The 26257-nt window shown below is 34.9% G+C and overlaps 1 protein-coding gene across 1 annotated transcript; it reads right to left on the bottom strand.

Moving 5' to 3' along the window:
- Window positions 1-7733: 7733 nt before the first annotated feature.
- Window positions 7734-22871, bottom strand: LOC128996399 (sorting nexin-2-like). Its single transcript, XM_054421710.1, has 11 exons — window positions 22595-22871; window positions 22071-22151; window positions 21128-21232; window positions 20462-20708; window positions 18309-18464; window positions 16998-17119; window positions 16153-16359; window positions 14572-14664; window positions 13832-13972; window positions 10335-10487; window positions 7734-8607 (listed from the first exon to the last, which is right to left on the bottom strand). Exons 1-11 carry the CDS (start codon window positions 22715-22717, stop codon window positions 8557-8559), a joined length of 1479 nt encoding a protein of 492 aa, XP_054277685.1. The 5' UTR covers window positions 22718-22871; the 3' UTR covers window positions 7734-8556.
- Window positions 22872-26257: the final 3386 nt, after the last annotated feature.

Raw genomic sequence — 26257 nt, 5'->3', positions numbered from 1 at the left:
GGCATATTTTCAATGGAAAATTGTCGTTTTTTAACGCTAGTTGGGCCAAAACCGTTGTGCACGGGTGATCTGATTCACCCTGTATACGATATATTTGTATATGTGTATTTGTATTATAACGGACTGGCCAAGAGAGCACATAGCCAGTCGATGATTACTATCCTACAGCTTTCCCTTGAGAATATGCTTGTCTGCAACAACACTAGTGAGGAAGGCATCAATTGCTCGACTCAGAACTACGGTTTTGGCACTGAGAAAGTTTACTTTTTAATAAATTGAATAAAGTTTTTATAGCTTTAGCTGTATCGACGCAAGTGACCCTTCGTTTTTTTACAATTTAAAATTTATTTTTCTAAAATTATTTACGATGTATTAATGACATTTTGCAAACGATTTAAAGTAGTACTAAACTGTTTTCGAACAAATTATTATAAAAAATATGTTTTTGGTATACAAGTTAAGGTCAATATTTATAACTTAAATTACCAAAAAAGATGGATAATTATATTTAAAAATTTCAAGAACCTTTTCATTTAGTATTTTAAATTGCCTATCGAACGACAAAGTTTAAAAAGATCGAATGACAAATAACTGAAAAATCATGATTTTTAGTTATAAATTGAGTTATAACCAGACTTAGTAGTCTTTTGTACCTTATTTTACATCACTAAAAGTCGCAATATTTCATTTTCTTCCATTCAATCATTTTGACCCTGGTGTTGTTTTAAAGAACATTTTTAAATCCTAAACAAAAGTGTACTTGACATTTTTCATAAATTCAGCCATTTTTTATTTAAATTAAAATGGCCACAATTTTTAAATGAACCTAGTGAATTTATTTGTAACATAGGTCTCTTCTAACTCAACATACATACGAAGTTCTATAACAAGTCAAGGATAAAAATTATATTGTGAAAAATTGCATAAAACATTATCTGGTTAAGCGATTTAAAAAAACATTTTAGATTGTCTCTTTTATTTTAATCAATAGAACCATTTCTCAGTTTGGCTCTTTACATACAGAACACCCTGTATAAGCAGGTTTGTCGTAATAGTTAAATTTTTATTACCTTGTGTATTGCAAAGATAGAGGTTATTCATATAGTAAGAACGTATCGCGGTCGCGAAGTATGGGAGCGCCTTCAATCTGAAAGATGTGATATAGCTACTGTACCTATATCACATAACTTGGCATTGAAGGCGGCTTGCTCTACTTTGTGAAGTGATGTGATATAGCTACTGTACCTATATCACATAACTTGGCATTGAAGGCGGCTTGCTCTACTTTGTGAAGTGATGTGATATGGCTACTATACCTATATCACATAACTTGGCATTGAAGGCGGCTTGCTCTACTTTGTGAAGTGATGTGATATGACTACTGTACCTATATCACATAACTTGGCATTGAAGGCGGCTTGCTCTACTTTGTGAAGTGATGTGATATAGCTACTGTACCTATATCACATAACTTCGCATTGAAGGCGGCTTGCTCTACTTTGTGAAGTGATGTGATATAGCTACTGTACCTATATCACATAACTTGGCATTGAAGGCGGCTTGCTCTACTTTGTGAAGTGATGTGATATAGCTACTGTACCTATATCACATAACTTGGCATTGAAGGCGGCTTGCTCTACTTTGTGAAGGTGAATCCCAAAACTGTCGAAATAATGTTTGGTATTGTATAACGTGAGAATGTATCTATTCAATTTTCACAGTAGGTTAGTATGTTTACCGATATCGTGCATTTTCAAACCTCCAATAATATTTCTATTGCTATATGAAACACTGGTGAGTAAGTGTATGTATTTGAATAAAATCGTAACTATTACAAAATTTAAGGTTTGAAATATTTGTATTTAAAATCTTACAAAATGACTTATAAAATTAAATATGTATATTTTACAATATTTAGCATAAATAAAATAAAAAATTTCCAATACAATAAATAATTTGAGTACTTTTAACGTTTAAACAACAAAATATAACACAGAATTAAGGATTACAGATAAAAGTGAACTAGTTTCAAGGTTTAATTATTTTAGTTTTATTTACCCCAAAAATTTAGAAGTTTTAACTGTTTTTTTTTTTTTTTTTTATAAAAACTTATAATCCTACATTAATTAATTTATCCTGTACATTCAATATATAAAGCCGTTTTAGAACGTACACAAGGCAGAATTTTTACTAACTGATATGCTTTATTGCGTTTCAAGTTATTGATTTGTATTCAAAGAAAAACACAAACCAAATATTACAATGAAGTTTCAACAAAATAAACAGATAAATAGTTTACAAAATGGACATTAGCATATTGATTACTTTTGAATCATAGAAAAATCTTTCATTGCTCCTAAAATCTTTTGCAACTATGAAGACGACGCAATTATTTTTTAACACATTTTACAAAACTGCGTGGCGTTTTTTGCGTTTCCCATACAAGTGAATCTTTCAATCTTGACATTTCAATCTGCGTCAAGTGCAGAGTTTGCAGTTTGAATCAGGTGGCGCACTAGGAGAGGCACAATTGTAGCGATAAAATAGTCCGTAATGAAAAGTTGAGTACAATAGCGTGGCTGGGATTAAAATAGCCTCTGGCCTCTAATCAACCCTGCACTGCTGCACTGTCTGACTTTAGTTGGCGACGTGATCTACCCTGCACTACTGCACTGTCTGACTTTAGTTGGTGACGTGATCAGCCCTGCACTACTGCACTGGCTGACTTTAGTTGGTGACGTGATCAACCCTGCACTACTGCAGTGGCTGACTTTAGTTGGCGACGTGATCAACCCTGCACTATTGCACTGTCTGACTTAAGTTGGCGACGTGATCAATCCTGCACTACTGCACTGTCTGACTTTAGTTAGCGACGTGATCAACCCTTCATTACTACACTGTCTGACTTTAGTTGGCGACGTGATCAACCCTGCACTACTGCACTGTCTGACTTTAGTTAGCGACGTGATCAACCCTTCACTACTACACTGTCTGACTTTAGTTGGCGACGTGATCAACCCTGCACTACTGCACTGTCTGACTTTGGTTGGCGACGTGATCAACCCTGCACTACTGCACTGTCTGACTTTAGATAGCGACGTGATCAACCCTGCACTACTGCACTGTCTGACTTTAGTTGGCGACGTGATCAACCCTGCACTACTGCACTGTCTTGAGTTTAGTTGGTGACGTGACCAACCCTGCACTACTGCACTGTCTGACTTTAGTTGGCGACGTGATCAACCCTGCACTACTGCACTGTCTGACTTTAGTTGGCGACGTGATCAACCCTGCACTGCTGCACTGTCTGACTTTAGTTGGCGACGTGATCAACCCTGCACTGCTGCACTGTCTATCTTTAGTTGGCGACGTGATCAACCCTGCACTACTGCACTGTCTGACTTTAGTTGGCGACGTGATCAACCCTGCACTACTGCACTGTCTGACTTTAGTTGGCGACGTGATCAACCCTGCACTGCTGCACTGGCTGACTTTTAGTTGGTGACGTGATCAACCCTTCACTACTGCACTGTATGACTTTAGTTAGCGACGTGATCAACCCTGCACAATGCACAGGCTGACTTTAGTTGGCGACGTTATCAGCCCTGCACTACTGCACTGTCTGACTTTAGTTGGAATCGTGATCAACCCTGCACTTCTGCACTGTCTGACTTTAGTTGACAACGTGATCAACCCTGCACTACTGGACTGTCTGACTTTAGTTGGCAACGTGAATTGTGAAGTGGACAACTAACATGGGGAGCTGTAACGTTAATTTAAGTTCAATCTTTGGGCAATAATAGGTTAATGCTATTCAAGGAGTTATTGTGGAAATTTGCCATCGCGGTTCGTAAAAGGATTTTCGCGTTTAGGGACCTAAAATCGGTTTCGATTGTTGTTTTTTTAATGTCATGAAAAATATCCGCAACAATCAAATAACGTGCTAAATATACTGTATATATTACTAAGATGGTGGTTTATGTATGGAAAGTGTAGTGTGTAAGTATATTGGAAATCGATAGGCCTATCAATCAATAATATAACACTGCAAAAAGCATTATACACTTAGTAAATTTTTATAGTAATTTTTATTCAGGCTTGCTATCTTTGGGAAAAAAATTGTGAATATAAATAATTAAACTAAAATAACTAGCTAGAAAAATTATTAAAAAAAGGTTTCCATTGCTCCAAGTAATTGTCTCAGTCGTACAACAAAATACTGAAATAAATAAAGTACCATAATAAAGACATGCTATTTCTGTAATAGAACTACACCACTAACTTTTGATAACTTTTCACTTCTAGTACTTGCCTAAATTTCAATTAATTTAAAAAAATACCATAACATCCATTCAATAGCCATATCCTATAGTAAAAGTAAGATAATACAGAAAACAAATGTTATTTAAAAAAGGTTAGGCTTACCTCATTCAAATTGGTTACATAGAATTGTTGACATACTAATATGATTTGATTCAACCCATGGGGAAAATCGCACAACGGGAATTGCTTAAACACTTCTATACCTTCACGAAATTGCGTTTAAATTCATTGACCTTATATCCAACACTAAACATTTAAACAGACATGTAGAGTCATGATAAACAGGAATGAATTGTTGAACGTGTTAGTAGACCAATCACAGCGCTCGAAATAATATCAGCTGATTATGATGATGTTTACTAGCAATATGTGAATATTAACTTATAGTTTCAAATCAGCTGATAAGAATGTGCGAGAATAATAAACTGTGTTAAAGCAGTTAAATTGCAGATTATTTGCTGTTGAGGTTAACCTTGGATAATATACTCCAGATACTGAGTGAAATCATAGACTAACCAACACAAGTAGACTTCTAATCCCGTTTTAAATTTTGAAACTCGTTTTTCGTGTCTAGTTCATGTACGGTGACACTGATCGCTAGTGTTGAAAACATTTGTTTGTATTATTTTAAAGGTAAATCTAATGATTTTTGCTTTACTGTTTGGTTATATAACTAGAAGACGAGTTATTTTTCTGATTAGATCGTTTTATTTGGTTAAACGAGATTTAAATTACTGAAATAACAAGAAACAAATGGTAAACCAAACACGACCTCTACAGTGCAAACAGACAGATCTACCAATAAAATTGGCTTCAACTGTTCCATAAGGATGAGAAATCTACTAAGGGAGTGTGTTTTATCTATGTTTAAATCAATATATATCAGGTCTGCAGCAAAAAGCCACACGTCTGAACACCAAAAATGTTTTACCAACAGCGAAACCATTATCAAGTCCTTTTAGCCGAAAATCTAAACTATTTCCACTAAATAGTAGTTAACTCTTGCCTTCTGTTTTGTTTTATACTTAAGCCTAAAATTTAATTTAGCTATCATCTGCTGCAGACAATATTATTTTATCAGTATTGTATTTACACTTGCAACAGAAAAGAATGTTAGGGGAACTAACCTCATTTGTTTTGGGAAGGTACAGTTTTGTTGCTTTGCTTTAAATATAAAAAAAAAAACAACATTAAAAAACCTCAGGTAAAGAACAATGTAAAACTTATAAATACCTTTCATGGAGCACAAATTAACTAAAGAACTCATTCAGACGAACTAAGAACCAAAGAAGTAACATGCTTATAACTGCCGAAGATGACGAAACCAACGAAACTATAAACGAAGAAGGCATTGCAACAATGACTAAGCCAAAAGCCTTCTAGATATTCTAGATATAGACAAACAGCTGATTGTCTCGAGATGTATTGGATGAATTTATGCCAACAAGTTATTTTGCATATTATATTTTATGCAAACATTTTAACATATTGGACTACTTATGAAATCCAGGTTTCTTTTTTCGTCAATTTTTTATTTGGAAAAACTCAACTTCGTAAAACTTTTTTGACTGTGCTACCTTGAACTGCAGGTAACAAACTCTGACTTAAATCAATAGACCAAAGGCTTATTTTAGGTTTCATTTACAACAGTAAATTTAGGGAAACGATGTTAAACGTTAAAACACGTGTGTAGTCTAGTTCAATTGAATATTGATTTTTTTATACTGTTTAGTTCTGGTCTGATCTTGTTGAAATTTTAAGGAAAGGTTGAGATTGTTTCTTGTTAGATATCTGATTCTATCTAGTCCAGTTTGATTGGTACATTTGGTATTGCCGAGACCACACCTTTTGTCCGATGTTGATGAAATTTGGTATGTAGATACTAATTTATGGTATCTCCAGGTATTTTTTTAACTTTTTTTAATTTGTGTTTTTAATGGTGATTTTCTCATAAAAACAACTAAAAAGTTCAATTTTCTCAAAAATAGCACAAACGATTTTGATAAAAATTTAGTATTTTAAATTCCTTCACACTCTGAACAAAATTGTATAACTCCTAGTGCTGTAAAAATTGTGATTCAATAGTTATTGTAACATAAAAAAAAACAGAAAATCAGATAAAGAACAATATAAAAATTATAAATACCTTTCGGGAAGCACAAATTAACTAAAGAACTCGTTCAGCCCAACTTTATATACTGTTTATATAAGTTCCGGTTTAATCTTGGGTTGAGATTGTTTGTTGTTAGACATCTGAATCCATCTTATCTGATTCCATCTAATCAGTTTGATTGTGACTGGCATTGCCAAGACCACACCTGTTGTCCAAAGTTGATGGAATTTGGCATGTAGATACTAATTTATGGTATCTTCAGGCATTTTTTCACTTTTGTGAAATTTTGATTTTTAATGGTGATTTTCCCATCAAAACCCATAAAATAATGGAAATATTAGATTTTCTCAAAAATAGCACGACCAATTTTGATACAAATTTGGTATGTTATAGCCCTTTAAATTCTGAACAAAATTGTATAACTCCCATTTCTGTAAAAAGTACGGTTCAAAAGTTATTGTAACATCAAATTTAACAGAAAATAGGATTTTCAAAAAATTCCCGTTTTGAAGTTTGTATTTGATGGTCCTTATAATTCTAAACAACATAGTGCAACCCACCATTGCTGTACAAATTATGGTTCAAAAGTAATTGCAAATTTTGTGATTTCCCCTATAAAATATCATAGGTGCTTGCTTACCCATGATAAAGGTTGCTAATGGGAGAAAGTATGTGTCAGATTGCTGAAACCGTTTATTTGTATGGGGAACACTGGGAACAACCCAAACCCTGGTCTTGTTGCAATAAAATTATTTTTTGTTGAAAGCATCATTAATTGATATAATAGTCCAATGAAAAATGGCATCTTTATATCTTTGTATAACTTAAACTAAGACACAGTTTAATTCTGACAAAGTGTCTCAACTCAATATTCCCCTGTTGTTGCTGACGTTACCCAAGATGAATCTGACATTCACAATTTTGTTTATTCCGTTTTGCTAAACTTTCCACTCAACCGACTACTCTTAACACAGCCCTCAACTCTTTCTTGTTTCCAAGTTTTGTGTCTAAGTGTTTTCCTCTTACAAGTAATTTTCTGAAATACACATCTGATTTTGTGCCTGTAATATACTCCATGTTAGAATATATTGGACTGTGTAGCCTAAAGAACTACAAGGTAAAAAGTTTTATAAAAGATAGATTTGTGTACCAATTGTATTCTAAGAATAAGACCTTCACAAAATTTCAAAAGCAAAGAAATGCACAAATGTAACTAAAAGTATCATCCAACGACATTGAGGTTGGTTTGAGTTTGATTTGGACAGGTTGAGAAACAAAAATAATGTTGTGGTAAGATATACATTTATTTTAAATAACGTACAAATAAAGTATATTGTTGACACTATTGTGTCTTAAAATGTGAACACAGTAAGGAATACAAATTATTAAATATAATGCACTTTTATTGAATTCACAGTATAATATTATGGTAAAACTCGAGTTGATTATCAAGTTCAAAGATATAATAAGCACAGAAAAATTATCATACTTTACAAAAGGCATAAACATAGCTTAAACTCAAATAAAATAAACAACAAACATTAGTAATGTGATTTTACAAGACACAAAAATAAAGTAATCTTTGAAAAAACAATAATTATGTTCTAGTTTTTGATTAAATATTCAACATAGAATCAAGGTTTCGATATTCTCTTATCAGAAGTATTGTGTTATATTAAGGGTAAATAAAAGACAAAATCATAGAAATCTTATATACAAAAAAACTGCTTTGAGCAGTCTTAATTCTCAAGACGTTCCACAAATAAACATATTTGGACTCAGCATTTCATGTAAATCATGAAATGATTGTAGAGGTTGCAAGCCATTTAATGTCAGGTATATCTTAGGTATATCTTCAATTTTGTTTTATGATATAGACATTGCATAAGCAAAATTACTTATCTACCTTTCTGGGATCATGTTAATTTACAAAATTACTTACACATCTTTAACAAATCACCGAGAATGGGGAAAATTTTTGTTTTTGCACAACATCTTGAGTGTGATTAATAAATGTTTTGGAAGTATCTTCAACGTTCAAAACAACTTGTTGCAGCACAATATAACGAGTGCTACAAAACTCAGTAATACATGGTCGCAGAATTTACGTGCCACACTGTTCATGCAATAGCTTTGGCCTCTGGCAGGAATGCTTCCCAGTGCTTGATCAGCTGAAACATGTAAATACAGCTGTTAAATGACAGCAAAATCAACCAGAAACTATTCATGATATTGATAAATTAGTTATTTGCACAGGTAGCACAACTAGCTTAGTGGGTCACTCTTTTACTTTGACTCTAAGGGGTTGGAAATCTAAACATCTGTGACTTCTCCAAAACTTGGGGCGGGGGGGGGGGGGGGTCCAGCTTTCTTCAGGGATTTACTTGCATGATTGAATAGGCCTACATCTTGTGCCAATTAACAATAAGACAGATTAAGTACCATACTCTTTGAGTAAAAGGGATTATTAATTGATTTAGCTACACCTATATTTATCATCTTAGTACCAAATTTTATGAGCGCAATTCTTACAAAAATAAGTTTTCTGTAAACCTAAAAACAGAATGATAGATTGCGTAAACGTTCCATCCCTATATTAAAGTTGTTGTAATTTTCTTATCAAAATGGATGTAGTTGAAGTGAGCCACCAACAGATTGCTCTGATGTAAATTACTGATTTCTGTCCCATACGCAGACTTTTTAACCAAGTCAAACCTGATAGGAATACTACTAGCTATAGCATCGTTTATGTAAACTCAATCATCTCACTACCAATAAATAAGGTAGAAAGTAGAAATTTAAACACTAGTGCATTCTGTGAATGGCTCACTATAGGCTACATTCTTTTTGAATAAAAATCTTGTCCATATAGATGTATCTGATGTATCTGGTCCATATAGATGGGATGTTGGGATGTATTCTTCAGCGTACCAAAGCCAATGGTGCAACTCACAAGGAATCCACATCCATCTTCAACCTCACCAAAGCCGTCCCCTGTTTACTTACGATAAGTCTCCACCAACCTCAGCAGAAGATAGTAACCTCTTCATGAGTTGCACCAGATTTGATAGAGATATGATTCAACAAAAGTTGGAAAAGTCCAATTTAATAATGGTAACACGATTCAACCCTTTATCTTTAGAGCTACTCTGGTTGGATGGAAACGCCTGACATTGATCATTGATCAATGATTATTTGGCCATTGATGAGACCCAACGGCCTGCGACACTTCCATAACTGGTAAATCCCAACACCCAGTGTTCTAGGCACCCAGGTTAGAACACACGACAAGTGCAGTTTTAGGCTGTTTTTGATGGGCACACATAAATTCATAAATAGAAGTGGAAGTTTTATAATGATACAAGATGACTAATGTACAAGCATTTAGGACCTGAAGGGTTAACAACATTTCATTAAGTTTTGGAATGAATATATTATTTATACAATTTATAACTATATTCATTACTGATGGTCAAACCCAGAATTTTGGAATCACAAAATCTAAACTTGAAAAATCAAATCCCGAATTTTGATTCTCGAAACCCAAACGTAAAAATTGTATAATTGCCGAGTCAAGGCCTTAAAAAATACAGATAGGCTAATAAAATGTTCATTTTGCATTCAAAACTGAAAGAAATTGACACCCCCTGAAATAATAAGTGACTAATCATGACACAAAAAATGTCAGCAGTTCCAAACCAAAAATGGCCATACCTTCAATTTTGAAACTTTTAAATGCCAAAACTCGCCTATTGAAATTCAAAACCAAAACCATTCCAAGTTCTGATGGTTTTGAGATTTGAGATTCGGTTTTGACACATTACTAATATCCACAATTGTTTAATACAACGTCTCTTTTATATTTTACTGCTTTGAGCCACAAGTTAGATATGTTTACCTGTTGTTGATGCGTCATTTGCTCCTCCATATACTTGATTATGGTGGCTTTAAAGTCTTTCACACGAGACACGTCGAATCTTTCCAGCTCTTTTTTGATCATTTTGGAAATGCTTGTGAACTCCTCTTGACATCTTTCAACCTTTGCTTCCCACTGAAAAAATCCAAACGATAAAACTGCAATACTTTTAATTTTTTTTATTAATAAGCAACGCGTTGCATGTTATGTGATACAATTTGCAGTTTTAATGACTTGATAGTATACTGTGCCTGAAGACTTTAGTTTTTTATTATGACAGCAGACTATGGAAGTCAAACCATGGACAAAAAAATTATTTAACATACATTTGTAGACTGACAAGGAAGGTTCCACGATGTGCCGCTAGAGCGTACTCAAGTGTTCGTTGATTCGCTGCTGTCGTCAACTCACTGTCTGTTACCAGTACTATTACCCTTGCAAACGAAATTCTACCAACGTATCAAACCCACTTTTTAATATGGTTGAATAACCACAACCTAAGGTTAAGTTTTCCAGGATATTTAAGTTTCCCTTTTCTGATCATGATGGTATTTTAGTAGGAATGGAGTTTAGGAAAAATAAACCCCCATCTCAAAAAATTAGAGACAACCCAATCGATGATGAGAGAGGTAAATGTATAGATTTTGTGGTTCCTAAGTCTGCTTTTGAAAAAATTAACTTAAGCCTCTTGTCTTATAATTGGGAAAAACAGTTCTTTGGTAACTGCTTCACAAATTCACAACAAGCCTTTGATATGCTTTTTAACACAATAATTAACAACATATTGCAATTTTCTGTAAAAAAAAATAAACTTCATAAAAGTAAAGTAAACAAAAAATCTGGTTGGTTCACCAAGGACTTAAAAGCTATGAAGGAAAGAATTGTGTTTCTGAAGAGCCTGCTGAAAACTTCCAGCCAGCCAGTTTTAAATCTTATGAATTATTTAAATGATTATAAAAAAAACAAAAAAGTACAGGCAATCTTTGTATAAGGCTAAAAAGGTGTATAATGCCAAATATATCGAAGAAAGTAAAAATAAATGTAAAGCGGCCTGGAACATAATTAAAACTCATAGTTGTGGTTTACATAAAGCAAACAACCATCACATTGCACCTGATGTCTTTAATACTTTTTTTGTAGAAAGTGTAGCAAATATTAAAAAACAAATTGGTAACACTAAATTTACTTCCAGTGATTTTCTAAGAAATACAGTTATAACCCCACATATTTTCCAATGGAAACTTGTAAATCCTGAAGATATTATACGGGTTGCTAAAAGACTTAGTAATTCAGACAGCTGTGATGTATATAATATGAGTAACAATTGTCTACAAAGTATTATTCCTAGTATTTCAGTACCCTTGGCATATTGCATAAATTTTTCATTGATTGAGGGAGTCTTTCCAGATCAGTTAAAAATATCCAGGATATGCCCAGTTCATAAGAAGGGCCCAAGGAACGAACCTTTAAGCTACCGCCCAATTTCAATAATTCCAGTAATTTCAAAAATATATGAAAATATAGTTCATGATCAAATCTATTCCTTTTTTGAAGACAATAAAATTTTCAATCATTGTCAATTCGGGTTTCGAAGGGACAAATCAACAGTCCAAGCTGTAGACAAACTAGTTCGTGAAATTATTTCTTCCTTTGAGACCAAGTCATATGCCCAGGCCACCTTCTGTGATCTTAGCAAGGCATTTGATTGTGTTGATCCAAATGACCTAATAAAAAAATTAAATTACTATGGAATTACAGGCTCTGCTCTAAAGCTCATAAAATCTTACTTATCTAAACAAAGACAAAGGGTTTACACTGATGGTCTCTGGTCTCAAGAAATATCAATAAATGTGGGTGTGCCCCAGGGTTCGGTCCTGGGTCCACTTTTGTTTTTAATATGCATTAATGATCTCCCAAATTCAGTTAATTCCTCAACTATTCTTTATGCAGATGATACAACCTTTTTCCACAGTAATAATGATTTTGAACAGCTAAATTTATTATCAAAAAATACCCTCACCACATCATCAGACTGGTTCAAAGCAAATTGGTTTCTCTTAAATGAAAGTAAAACACAGAATGTTGTTTTCAGCCTAAGACCCCTCCCTAATAGCGGGACTGATATTAATATCGCAGTTAATTCGGTGAAATTTTTGGGCATAAAAATAGATAGTACTCTTACCTGGGGATCTCACATTGATTATATAACACCAAAACTATCAAGAACAATATTTCTCCTAAGACGCCTGGTTCATTGCTTGGAAACAAATTCTGTTAGAACTGCCTATTTTGCCTACTTTCAATCAATAATTAGATATGGATTAATTCTCTGGGGTAACTGCAGTAGAGTGGATGAAATCTTAATTCTCCAAAAAAGAGCCGTTAGGGTTATCGCTGAATCTGAACTTGATGAACATTGTAAACCTCTTTTTGTTTGAATGAAAATTCCTACTATTATTAATCTGTATATCTTTGATTTAACTGTATATGTAATAAATAACACACAAATACTAAAATTCCATGAACACAGATATAATACTTGAAATAAAAATCATACTTCCATTGACTACCACAGGCTCTCAAAATCTATAAACAGCCATGTTGTTGTAGCTCCAAAGGTTTACAATAAACTCATTGGCCTTATCTCAAAATATGATGTCAAACAATTCAAGAGAAAGTTTTATAACTGGTTATTAATAAACCCACTTTATTCACTTAATGAGTTTTTTTCTTGCAAAATTGCTTTCTAGATCGTTCTATACACTTAAATACAAATCCCCACACTCTATTAATTAATAGTCTCTATAAATCATTCTTCACATTAAAACTATTATTGAAAACTAATCCTCTCTTTTTTTTATTAAGATATGATGTTATCAGAAATTATTTTCTATTTTATCTGTTATTGATGTTCCAGGCCAGCTTGAAGGAGAAATTGTTTGTTTAATTGTTTTGTTCTATATACTATATAATTTAAGTTTAATTTTATATTTACATCTACTTTAATTTGCTTCATGACAATTTGTAAAATGCAATCTGACCTATCCTATTGTACTTTATTGTACCGAATGGAAATAAATATATTTGATTTGATTTGATTTGGTTGAAGAACAAAATTCTGAAATTCCGTAATTTTAAGGAAACAGTAAATTTTGTTTTAAATCCCCTACGTTTTTAAAACACAAAAATATAACAGAACAAACTCCTACTTCCCGGATTCCGGGGAATTCTCCAGAAATTGGCATACCTGGCTCCAACTACCAACTTGTCATTGCAAAGCTCGCGAGCGCTTGATGCTGCAGCAGTGTGCGCCGAAACTACACGGCACTCCTAGAGGTGAAAGCCAGAATGCTAACACAGCACTGCTGTCAGTCTATAATTAATTTGTTTGTCTATAGTCAAACTACTAGCACAAATAACCTGTTCAAAATCTATTTTTTAGCAGTAGCACTGAAGTACAGCAGTTATACCAACATTACCTCAACGATCTCCTGAGCCACAGTAGCCTTGTCTGGTTTATTTGCCAAGTCCAGCTTTGCTTTCTGTTCCCTCTTTTTGTTGAGCATCAGCTGGGAATGTTGCCAATTCTGGTAAACCTTTACACGTTCATGAAACACGTCCTAGAAAAAATATTACAACATTATGAACTACAGACCAGAGGCTAAAATTACACAATACTCCCGCTGCAGCAAACCTACAGACTAAGTGAATTACATTTGTTTGGTTAGGATTTGTTTTGAAGCATTTCAAACCATCTGGTTCCCACGACCCAATCTTGACGGGTCATCAACTTATTTAAGTGGATCCAGCACTACAAGTTTCTTTCCAAATTTCATCAAAATTGGACCAAAATGACTCGAGTTAGGGCCTATTTAAAGCTAGACCTGCCATATTCTATGTCAAGATAGTTTTAATACAGTAAGATTGAAATTATTCAAGATAAATCATTGCTGTAAATTTCCGGAGGTTAAAGTGTTTAATGAAAGATTGTGAGTGTTGTTGTTTAATGAAAGGCTGAACCAAACCCCTTTTTACAGCCTACAAGAATTTTATGAAGTGTATTCTGTTAGTTTTTAATAATCTGTGTTTTACTCATAACCTATCTATTATTGTATTGTATGTTATTTTGTAAGTTAAAATGACACTGTCTATTGCATGTATAACAATGAATTGCTGTTTATTGCTAAAGAACAATAAATGATTCTGATATTGAACTCACCTTGACTGATCCGATTAGAGCTACGTAATCTCTGAGCAGCTCATAGAGAATCGCAAAGTCGGTGTTGGACTGATCGTTATGTACCGCTTCAACCTGCAAACAAAGTACTGGTAAAAAACTCCACTGGTAAAGTCTTGGCAACCTGTGTTCAGATCAAATTTATAAGCATATGTATAGTTACAATAAAAGACGATAAATTGTGATAGAGGAACAAATAACTACAATGAGTCTGTCCGTAAAAACTTCTATAAAAATGTTAACCCTAGGGCTGTTCGTAAATTACATTAAGCTCCCATTGTAGCCGAGCACGTTAGTTCAAATATAAAAACATCACCATTGTGTTTACTTTGAAGTAAACAACTTTCACTACAACACTAAAAATTTCCCACACATGTGAAGATTAGTTTTAGTTATTGTAGCTGAAAATGAAGTGAGGAGAAATCGGGGCTTCTGCCATGCAGGAATTAGCTTCTGCATAGCCTACCTTCTGCAATTAGGTTGAAACCCATTGCCTTTTGACAGATATGTTTGCATTTAAGTGTTTAAACATATTAAATGAGTGACTTACGTTTGCAGAAGGACACATTATCACATTATTGGCACATATTTCCTGACAGCGGGCGTTTATCAGCTACCATCAAGACAGGTTAGAATTGATAAAAATTTGCTTGCTGATCGATCAGTGTGTTTAAGATATCTGCGTAGCAGAGTTTACCATTGCCCATGATGGTTGCATAAAGACATCCCCTAATTTTGCAATCCACACACCCAAAATTCCTCTTTTGTCATTGCCTCAAACAAGACAATGATGAATGATCGCATCCGGTTCACATTATGAAAAACACTTTAATCACTGGGTAAATTTTACGACCAACCCCAAACATTATGAACCCCCTACGCACATTTCCACTTTAATTTACCATTGCCCATGATGGTTGCGTAAAGACATCCCCTAATTTGACAATCCACACACACAAAATTCCTCTAACTTTGGTCACTGTCTCAAACAAGATAGATGAATGATCGCAGCCGGTTCACACTATGTAAAACATTTGAAACATTGTGTAAATTTTACGACCACCAATTATTCTGAACCCCTACGCACATTTTCACTTTGCTCCATTCATTCTTCAACTGACAATGGACTTCAATAGCCATTGGTGTCTTGAACTACAGAAATCTAATCACAAAACAAAATTCATACATATATATTTTATTATTTTTCTATTGTAACAAGACTAATCGTTGTACATGGGTAGAAACTAGCAAAAACTGTAGTGAATAAAGTAAAGCACATGGCAAAGGGAATCTGAGCTCACATGGTCGCTACAGAAACTCGATGGAGGCCTTTTATTTACTACACAGCTCTCGTAATTTCTACCCATTTCTGCAGCTGAAGGGGAGATTTCTTAGCTAGCGAATTCGGCTGCCAAATACAGTTGCCTGTTTCAGCACTAACTCTTCACAAGACGACATTCGGCAGGGGCTTCACCCAAAATGCGGGCACCAAAACCTCTCACGGCCTTTACAATTCTGCAGCCAAATTCGGTAGCTAGGAAACCCCGCATTTATCTACAGTACCTTTTCCTCCACATCAGTCAGTTGAGCCAGGACTCTAGACAGCGAAGAGTGTTCCTCACAGTTGCTCAATATTGCCGCAGACTTAGCGAACGCAGATGTGAGTTGAGCCAGATCTCTGCGGCCCATCACTAGCGTCTCAACACTCAACAATAGTTTGCGCAACTGAGCGTCTAGACTTTCTACTTGCTGCACCTTCTCTTCAAACCACTGTGAATTTAAAAGTTTAATTACAACTCATGTGATACCAGTTTTCAATACGACCAACTCCTTAACTTAGGAAGTTGAACCTTGATGTTACTAGTTTACAACGTTAAAAGGCAGCATTAATTCTGATCAGAAATTACTAATTACGATAGGATAAAAAATTATCCTACACACAGACTTTAACTGGCAATCCTCGGATATTAAGGCCAGTTCTAACCAGTCTTATACTAAACCCAGCTTCCTAACTCAGACCTTCCTCAATTCAGTGATTTATTATATTTAAAATGTTGTGTGTGTATAGTGTTTAACAGTTGTGAGTTTTTATTACCAGGACAAACTTTTCCTCATTTAGGTTAGCTGCTATCTGAACAACAGTCCTTCAAATGTAACCCTTATGCCTATTTTGCATTTTCACTGGGTTGAAAATGCACAAGTTTTTCACATCACCCAGATTTTGATTCTTAATATAAAATTGTGTTTTTTGTAATATCCAGTTATATTTTGATTAGGCTGATATTTTTTTGATAGGCTTAGCTGTTTATTAACTTCTCTAATTTCCAACTAAGCTGCAGTTACTGTCTGAGCTGTTTTTCCTCGCTTTCAATGTACCATCTGAACAAAGACAAATCTGAAATGATTACCGGATCATTCTCGTCCATCTTGTAAGTTATTTTATTGACAGTTTCGCCAACTTTGTTGAACAGCCTCATAACGCCAGCACCACTCAAAGCCGATGTATTTGTGGCCTTAGGCAGTTCCATATCTGAACAAACAAGCAATACATAAACAACTAGTGTTTGGATGGATTTAAAAAAATCTAACCTTAAGGTTAAACCTATCCAAGAGTCGATAACATTTAACTGACTTTCAGTGAAAGCTTATTTTTACAATCAGGTGAATAAAAGGTAATAAGGGGATATACAAAACTTTATATAGATAAAGTTAAATTTATCACGAAGTACAAGAAGGGTAAACTAAACTTTAACAAACTATATAAAATCATCAGTTTTACTAGTACACTAGGCTTTTTGTTTTTATTGAGTAATCTAATACTGTACATAATATTTTCTCAGGTGTAAAAATCAAGAACCTAAATAAAATACCTTAGAGTTTACACAACACAATAAAATTGAACTAATTCATCAATCTCAAACAATTCACTAAAAATTTGATTTAGTAAAACGGTTGGACAAAAAAGTTTCTATAAAACAAGATAATTTTTAAAAATTATCTTAATTTTCTAACATAATCCTTTTAAAAATTCTTTCTTATTCCTCTTCAAGAGCTCTTTTAAAAATGTAAAGGTTCTCAATTCAAACCTAGAAATTTACATACTACAGATAGCTTTTAAACCCAGTCTCACAATTGACCATTAACAGCCCCAGTAGCCTACTTTCCAAACCTATACCGACTTTGAACAGCGCAAGTAGATCTCTCGTCTGATTGTAAAATCTGTAGCTTATTTTAGACACCGTAGTACAGCATGGATTGTTATTCCAACTATCCGAATCGCTCACAGAAACAATTTTTAAAAACCTAAAACTACAGTAGGCCTATCCTTGATAAAAATGGCAAAAGCCGTGATTGAGGCAAAATTTTGAATATCTCCCGCAGTAGTGTAGACATCATCTTAGTCACCTGCAGTCACAAAATCATCATCCTCTGCAATTACATCATAAGTGTGAATTCTTTACTGCAAAATCTTTGTAGGAGCATTCTGCAATCGCAATAGTAAATGCTGGGCTTGGCCTATTTTCTATCAAATGCCCTGATTTCAGGTAAAAACATTTTTTTTCTTCAATCGTGGAAGACCACTAATTGATTTAACTAGCAAAATAGAAATTAACAACAAAACATTCTCCACAAAAAACCACATGGACTAACTTTAAATCGTCCTCTGGACGTCTACAAGGATGATTTATAAGGGGTGTTAGTTGCTGATGTATAGTTACCCGCTTCCAGGAACTCCCTGAAATCCGGGTCTACTCTGAAGGTCGGATGTTCTGCGGTTCGCCGCAGATATCTCTCCAACGCAGCACGTCTCCGCTCTATGAACTCTGACGAGGGGCCTTGCTCGTTCTGCCCAGACATCTTCACCTTGGTCGTTCCTACATAGGAAAAGAAACCGAATGACTTACTGTAGCCTATTAAATTTTTTTAGGATAACAGGCTTTCCTGGAAAAGAGTCTAAGCTGGCTCAAGAAACACAAAACTTTACACTTACACAAAACATTAAAATACTTCATTGTCACTTACAGTGCCTACTTTCAACTGAGAAAGGTTATAAAGAGTTTTCTTCAGGCCTTGAACTCTCTTTTCTACTCCTACCACATGGTAGTGATTTCACATAAATTTATTTAATAGAACTAATAAATATTATTAGGTAGAATAAATAAAGCCTTTGAATAGAAGTAGGTCCAATAAAATTTGTTTAAAGTACAGGGTGTTTTTAAAAGAATGCCGGGATTTGAAACGGTCGTTGCTCAGGGACTATTCAAAATAAATAAACGATTTAAACGTCAAATTGAAGGGAAAAAGAACAAAGTTTTTTTCTCATTCTTTTTTACGATTCAGAATGATTTAGTAAAATTCAGATTTTCATCAATCTTATATGAGCAAAAAACTGGCAATGTCTGTACGCTGAAGGCGATCGGCGGGTTTATCTGATGTTTTAACTGAATCTTTTTAGGCACAAAGACTCTTTCTTTCACAGATAACATCATAAAGTGACCAATTTAGGTTTGTTCAGCTGAACACTTCAATCGCCAATCAAATTTTTCGGACTTCTGATGTAGAATTGTCGGATTTCTTCGACTAAGTGAACGCTTGCTTTTAGCCGGCCATGTGAATGTCTTTTCAAAACACTATGGTGCCCCAAAACTCATTAAACTAGCTTCAAGTTTCTTTATCATCAAGTAGAATTATTACATTTAGTTTAATTTAGCAATGGAGATAAACTCTGCGAATCACAGATTACAATCTGTGCCTTCTACAGTAGAACCTCGCTAATTCGAACCTCGATAATTCGAAAACCTCTATAATTAGAAACTTTTGTCTGTTCCCATCAGAAAACCTCTAAAATTCGAAAAATAATATACCGATAATTCAAAGTGATTTTTACGCTTTAGGCAGCCTCTATAATTCGAATTTGCACGTACTCAAGCCTCTACAATTCGAATTTATTCTTTATTATTTACAGGGAATAATACAAAATTTCAAGACTCTCTACAGGAAAGAAGTTGTAAGACATATATCAAATATCGAAGAAGAGAAAGCCATCGTTCCAATCAATATCCTACAAGCGATGAGAATGCCAAACAAATCATGGGAAAATGTAACTCAAGAAACAATTGCTAATTGTTTTAAAACGTGTGGATTTGTAAATGGAGAAACTGAACCAGAAATCGTCACAGTTACACCAGATCCTGTTGAAGATCTAATCGAGAGCGAATGGAATGCCATAATGACTCACTGTAATGTAAATGACACAGCATTTGAAGATTTTGTTGAAGTCGACAACGATGTAGCAGTCGCCGGAACGTTGACAGAAGACGAGATAGTGGCGGCAGTGGCCGACAGGGACGAGGCAGAAGCAGACGACGATGGGTTGGGTGGAGACGACGAGACGGGGACAGACGACCAGCTTCACTTCGTTACAATAAAGGAAGCGCGGCGTGCGGTAGAAACCATTCGCAATTTTATCGAACAATCAAGTGACACTGGTGGTAATGTTTTTTCAGCCATTGTAACCATTGAAAACAGTATTGATATTCAATGCAAAAGAGCCAAGTGTTTCCTAGATGCACTTGATTGCTTCAAACTTTCATCAGTTTAAGCATTTGTCAATCAGCAGGGTTTAACAACCAAGAAAGTAGCATCGGCTACAGCAAAAGATTGCAAAGGTATTCAATGTTTTGTCCACATTTTTTTTTTTCAATAAACATATTTTTTTGTATTATTTGAGTAATATTTGGTAGTAGTAACGGTTAGAGGAATGAGTTTATGTTAAAGGTATTGTAATATTAAAGTATAGAACACTTCTACATTGTGCCACATTAAAAATTTTTCATTGTAAAATGATAGCCTTGTAACTAGTCTATTTTACCCATCATGCTTTTCTCGGGAGCCGGAGGAATGATTCTTCCTGCCCGCAAATATTTGTCCACAAGTTTGTCGTGGAGTCCGAGGAAGTCGCTAAATCGCCGATGTACCGCAAAGGTTTTCTTTCTGAACAATGGAATGTTGGTATGCGTATGAACTCGGTAGGCGACGTAGGAAGCCATTCCTTCTCCCACACGACTCGGCTCGCCGATGGTGATTTCGATAAACTGATCGTTGCCATCTTTCTCAATCTGTTAACATATTCACAATATCCAATGTATTACTGAACAATCAACAAGATTTCTAAGCCCATACTGGGTTGAGTTAATCATTTAAAAGTCAGTGTATAATTGAGAGTGACTCTCATCCTTTTTATTTCTTGGAATGTACACAATTTTACTTTAGTCTTGAAGGATATTTTTTAAGGTTTTTTTCAATAACCATCCATCTTTTCTCCAGCTTATACACACACTGTTTTCTCGTTACACTTGTAATCTTCTACGCTGTTGAAAGAAACACCTTGCTATATAAGTATGTCCTAGGCTAATCACAGAAAATGTTTAATTAATGACTACCTCTTATTTTGTATTTGTTTATGTATATTTTTAAATGGTTTGTCTGTTTGAATTAGGCTGATTACTAAAATAAAACAGTATTTCCAGCCACTTACCTCTTCGGCCGAAGCTTTAGTGGCTTTCGGAGGTTCAGGACTCTGTAGCTTAACTTCTTCATCAAACTCATCGACTGGAGTTGGCGTGGACTGCTCTCCTTTGTCCTTAATACAGGTAAAATAATTACGTTGAATGTAAAAAATATTAAATTTTCAAATTAAAATTTGTATGGTAGGCCCTACAGTTAGTAATATAATAGACCTAAACAAAGTAGGCTACGTGAGTCCAACTATCCGAACCGGGAACTCCAACTAACTTATCCTGGATCAAATTGATGTAAAAAAAATATTTTAATAAGTAGAAAACAACAGTGGAAGCATGTGAATAAAGTGCGCCATTCCGTAACTAGGAAAGATAAGTTAGGACAGTATGTAGGCCTAGAGAGCACTGTATTTACAGTACGGTACTGTATACAATATAACTTTTGTAATTTAAATTTATTTCATATGCCTAGTGCTTACTTTATGTTTATTACAGGCACATATAGTGGCTTCACTTTAGTATCTGTCCTACACTCATTCGAATGAAAAATATCGATATATAGATTAGGTATTCGATATATCGATTATTTCATCTAGTTACTTAGGTTAGGTTAACCTAACTAACCAAACTTGATACACCGGGATTGAATGAAATAACCGATATATCGATCGCTATATTAATTGAATGAGTGTAGGACAGATACTACAGTGCAGCCCATGCAGCCCCTAACTTTGTCAATAAAATTTAGATTTTTGAAATGTAGACCAACACTTACAAAGATGTTTTGTTTAGTTTCGGAGGAGGTACACCACATTAAACTAAATGCGTAACTTATAAGGCCTAACCTAAAAACTGAATATAGTAATCAAATGTTGACAGTAGCAAAGTTCAATGGATATAGGCCTATCAATGAAAATGAGAACTTACTCTGTGAACTACCGGTACCTATTCAAAACTTACAAAGTTCAACTGTAGTTTGGGTAGCTCTGTCAATAAAGGTTTAGGAGAGTGACTGTTCTCGTTGTTCAGAGTTCCAATATCCTGTAAAATTAGACAGATCATCATTATTTGAAGGATTACTTCAAGCGATAGCATCACCCATTCTCACCTAAGTTAACTTAAATCATCCCAAGACTACCGATCTAGGTTCCTAGAGTGAGAGGACCTATTGCGTTACAGCTTTTTTTTGTAACTTAGGCTAAGTTGATGATGTCAATCTTAAGTTAGTTTCCAGTAGGTTAATATTCTCATAAGCACCGAGTTGCAGTTCCGGAGTGTCCTCCAAAGTAAACAGGATAAAAATATAGAATATTATATCTAATTAATATGTTTCGCTATTCCTAAATACTCAACAAACTAGCAAAATAGGCTAGGTCTAGCCTGTATGAGAAATAGGCCTAAGCTGAAATGAGAGAATTAGTTAATTTTATTGTGTGGTCATAAGATGCGAAATAGGCTTAAACTTAGAAGGTTTATAAACTCACATCCATGGCAGAGGCAAACAAATCATCATTATCCTCGTCTTTATCAAAAATATCTACATTATCAAAGAGAGGAGGAGGTTCAGTTGATAACTGATTGATTGATTGTTCCTTGCTTTCAGACATTTTTGGTAATTGACCTAGTACAGTAACTGTTAATTTAAAGTAGAAAACTGACTAATAAATTAACTGAAGCATAACACGTATAATTATTGATAGTGAATAGTATTCCTCAAATTCTTAGTCCTTGACAACGAATGACCAATGAAAATACACATAAGATAAACACTGACAAAGTGACAAAAGCAGTCGCAGTCAGTAGAGTCTGCAGTGACAGTTGATGTTGATGATAGCCGTACCGTAGCCGACAACGCCGACAACAGGTCCAGTCCAGTCGGTCCACAGTCCAGTTGGTCCAGGTCGTGTCGTGTCGGCTCCAGTCAGTTTTGCCAACATCCAGGAGAGACCCCTTCCCTCCCAAATCTATCTCTAAGATCCCCGCTTTAATTCAGCTGATTATTTTCTTTACTTTATTATGTGGTTTGGTTTAGTTTGATTTGTGTATGTTTTATTTCTGTATTGAATGAATGGCCAAATAAGTAATTTTATTTCATTAATTCTTCGAAATAGTAATGGGTCCGGTACCACTTACTTTTTCAAAGTCGGTATCGGTACCGGTTCCACGACCTTCTAGTCGAAGGGGGAGGTGCAGCTGTCGCGCATGCGCACAAGCACTGCTATGATGTCACTGTTATTGCACAGTTTAGCAGTAGTAAACTTTTGGTTCCGTTCCACGGCCACCGTGTAACCGTTATAGCTGTTTGCAGGGTTAGGGGTTAAAAGTAAAGTTCTCCAAACCACTGGCACTGACTAAATCCGTGAAGCATAGGTCTCTTTCTAGGGCTAGGCTAGAATTATATTGCTAACCATTTAGTGGTTATTTATTATATTATACTAGCAGAGTACCCGTCCTTCGTACGGGGTTGGCATAAAAGTATCAAATGCTTATAGCAGTTATGAGTGAGGACATGGTTTAAGAAATTTCGGTTCTTTTTGAAGTTCGTTCGCTACGCTCACTCATTTTTAGGTTGGAGCTCGTTCGCCGCGCTCACTTTCCTTCAGGTTAGCTCGTTCGCTACGCTCACTTGCCTTCAGGTTAGCTCGTTCGCTACGCTCACTCGCCTCCAGGTTGAAGTTCGTTCGCTACGCTCACTCACCTTTTGCTGTTGTCATAAATGTAAAAGAAATAATAGTGCTAGTGCTGCACCCTGTTGGTAATCCTTGTAACTTTAATGCTATTGAACATCACAGAACAGAACCAACTTGTTTAATTGAAACAGCTGTTAAGATTCAATAATTTCATTTCTCATAAGGTTAACATGGGAAACTCCAGAGCCACTGGGGAGGAGCCCGAAAGGATGTTTGGGATAAAAATATGCCTATATGTTAATCGGGAATGTGAGCTATCATCATGCCAAATTTCAGCCCGATCCGACCAGTAGTTTTCGCGTTTACTTTTCCCATACACACACACAGACACCACCTCTTTTTTATAATAGTATAGATAGATTGTTAGGCTGCACTTTACTTGACGTCCTACACTAATTTGAATGAAAATATCGATCGATGTATCGATTAATCGATTGCTTCATTCGATATATCGTTTGGTTAGTTAGGTAAGGTTAACCTAACCTAACTAACCAAACGATATATCAAATGAAACAATCGAATGAAAATATCGAATCGAAAAAAACAATTGAATGAGTGTAGGACGTCAAGTAAAGTGCAGCCATTTTTTTTATCGATTGTCTATTGATTTTGTGTTTAAGCTGGAAACTGTTTTTCGCTCATTTTCAAATGGCTCTGTCGTTGGTATGTATGTATAATGCACAATGTATAATGTAATCTTGTTAAACCCACTTGTAAAATGGTGTTGCCGTTTAATAAAAATGAAAATGAAAAGTGGTGGATTTTATTATTATTTTCGTTTATGCCTATATTACTATAGGATGTGTTGGTATACACTTTTACACCCTTTTTAGCTTAGTACACATATTTATTTTTAGTATCGATATTTTACTCCGATATTGCTACTATCAAAATTTCACTCCAATATTTTTTTTTAGTAGCGCATAAATTAGTATATTAACTCAGATATTTATTTTTTACCATCATTTTATTGTTTTACTAAACCTCGATGTTTTTCTCCAATATCTATCAATATTTTGACTTCGATATTCTTTTGACATCAATGTTTAAAGGTCGATCGATACTAATATCGACGTTACTGATGTTTCGATGTCCCAACACTGTGCTAAGTCCTGGAAATACAAGTTAATTTAGCCTTAGAAGTACCGGTAGGCCTATAAGAGATACATCTACATACATTCGTCAGTTTGAAAAACAAACTCTTCAGCTTCAAGTGAGATGTTGATATTGTGAGTTTGTAGAATATGATTTCTAAGGTGTTTGTACCACCAGAGAAATTGTTGATTGCATTCTTTCTCGGGGCATAACAACTTGGACGAGGTAAGTCTTTTGTTAGTACCACTGTGCACATTTCTTTGGTGCCTTTTTAATGAATACGCCGAAGAAAATAGTTTATTACAGGTTTTACATTCCATATTTAAAAATTAATCAAAGTTAACACAACTCATCCTTGGTCTAAGTTAGTGCAAACTTTAACTAGAAGTTCGAGGTTGTTAAAGGAAACAAAACAAACAAACCAAAATATCTGTCAAACTGAGTGAGTATGCGTGGCAACTCCGTTAACGGTTACAACGTTACAAGGTGTAGTGACCGGGAACGGGAAGTAACGCAATAGGTTCTCAAAACTGCTACTGCTACTTTGAAAATAACAACAGTGACAGCTTGTGCGCATGCGCGACATTTGCACCTCCCCCTTCGACTAGAAGGTCGTCCGGTACCTAGCCAAAATCGATTCTCGGTTCCGGTACCATCGGCACCTTATTTTAAATTTTAAGTATATACTACTACACATTCAAATCAAAAAAATATATTGCAGCAGATATTTGATAAAATTTGTGATGGGTCGATACCAACATTTATCGATTCTCGATACCGATACCTAAAAAAAATCTCAATAGTTTTACCCAAGTTTTAGGTAGACTAATAGGGTGTTTTTCAAGTAAAAAATGTATGCAGCAATGAAACATTCTAAATAGCCAATTTCCAAGTTTACCCTTCTTATCACATCCAATAACTACCTTTAAGGTACTATATCACGGCCGCGTGTACTATATAGAGGTGTGCCACGGCCGCCTTTAACTCCAGGCCGCGGCCTTCGAAGTGGCAACGTCGCAAGTGGTGTTGTAACAGCTGTTTTGTTTGGAAGCAGCTAATGGTATTTGCGGATTTACTAAAAGATTGGTTACTTGACTATGGCAATTTTGTCAATTTTGACTCCGCTTATAATGTACAGATATAGATTTTTCATTCATATTGTTTCGGTTTTTAATTCTGTATGTTTTATTTTCAATATTTTGATAAATTTATGTTCATAAATTTAAATTTAAATCAATAAAGTGCAAATTAATGAGCTGATGTCACCTGTCTGCCATGTTATCTTATGGGACGTCTGACACTAAACAACACCACTTGCAACGTTGCCAATTCTACAAGGCCGCGGCCTGTAGTTAAAGGTGG

Source organism: Macrosteles quadrilineatus, unplaced genomic scaffold (assembly GCF_028750875.1).
Source record: "Macrosteles quadrilineatus isolate MER2022 unplaced genomic scaffold, UCM_ALF_1.0 Scaffold_6__1_contigs__length_79288215, whole genome shotgun sequence".
Classification (NCBI taxonomy): Eukaryota; Metazoa; Arthropoda; class Insecta; order Hemiptera; family Cicadellidae; genus Macrosteles; species Macrosteles quadrilineatus.
The sequence above is the reverse complement of the archived record's forward strand: the minus strand, read 5'-3'. Positions and strand labels throughout refer to the sequence as shown.

What these genes read in the sequence shown, in the direction of transcription:
- LOC128996399 (XM_054421710.1), bottom strand. Translation starts at nt 22,717, where the DNA reads ATGTCTGAAAGCAAGGAACAATCAATCAATCAGTTATCAACTGAACCT. An exon ending in TGACTGATGTGGAGGAAAAG is followed by an intron (nt 14,665 to 16,152) that starts GTACTGTAGATA and finishes CTTTGTTTGCAG; the next exon opens with GTTGAAGCGGTACATAACGA. An exon ending in TGGCTCAGGAGATCGTTGAG is followed by an intron (nt 10,488 to 13,831) that starts GTAATGTTGGTA and finishes GGATTTTTTCAG; the next exon opens with TGGGAAGCAAAGGTTGAAAG.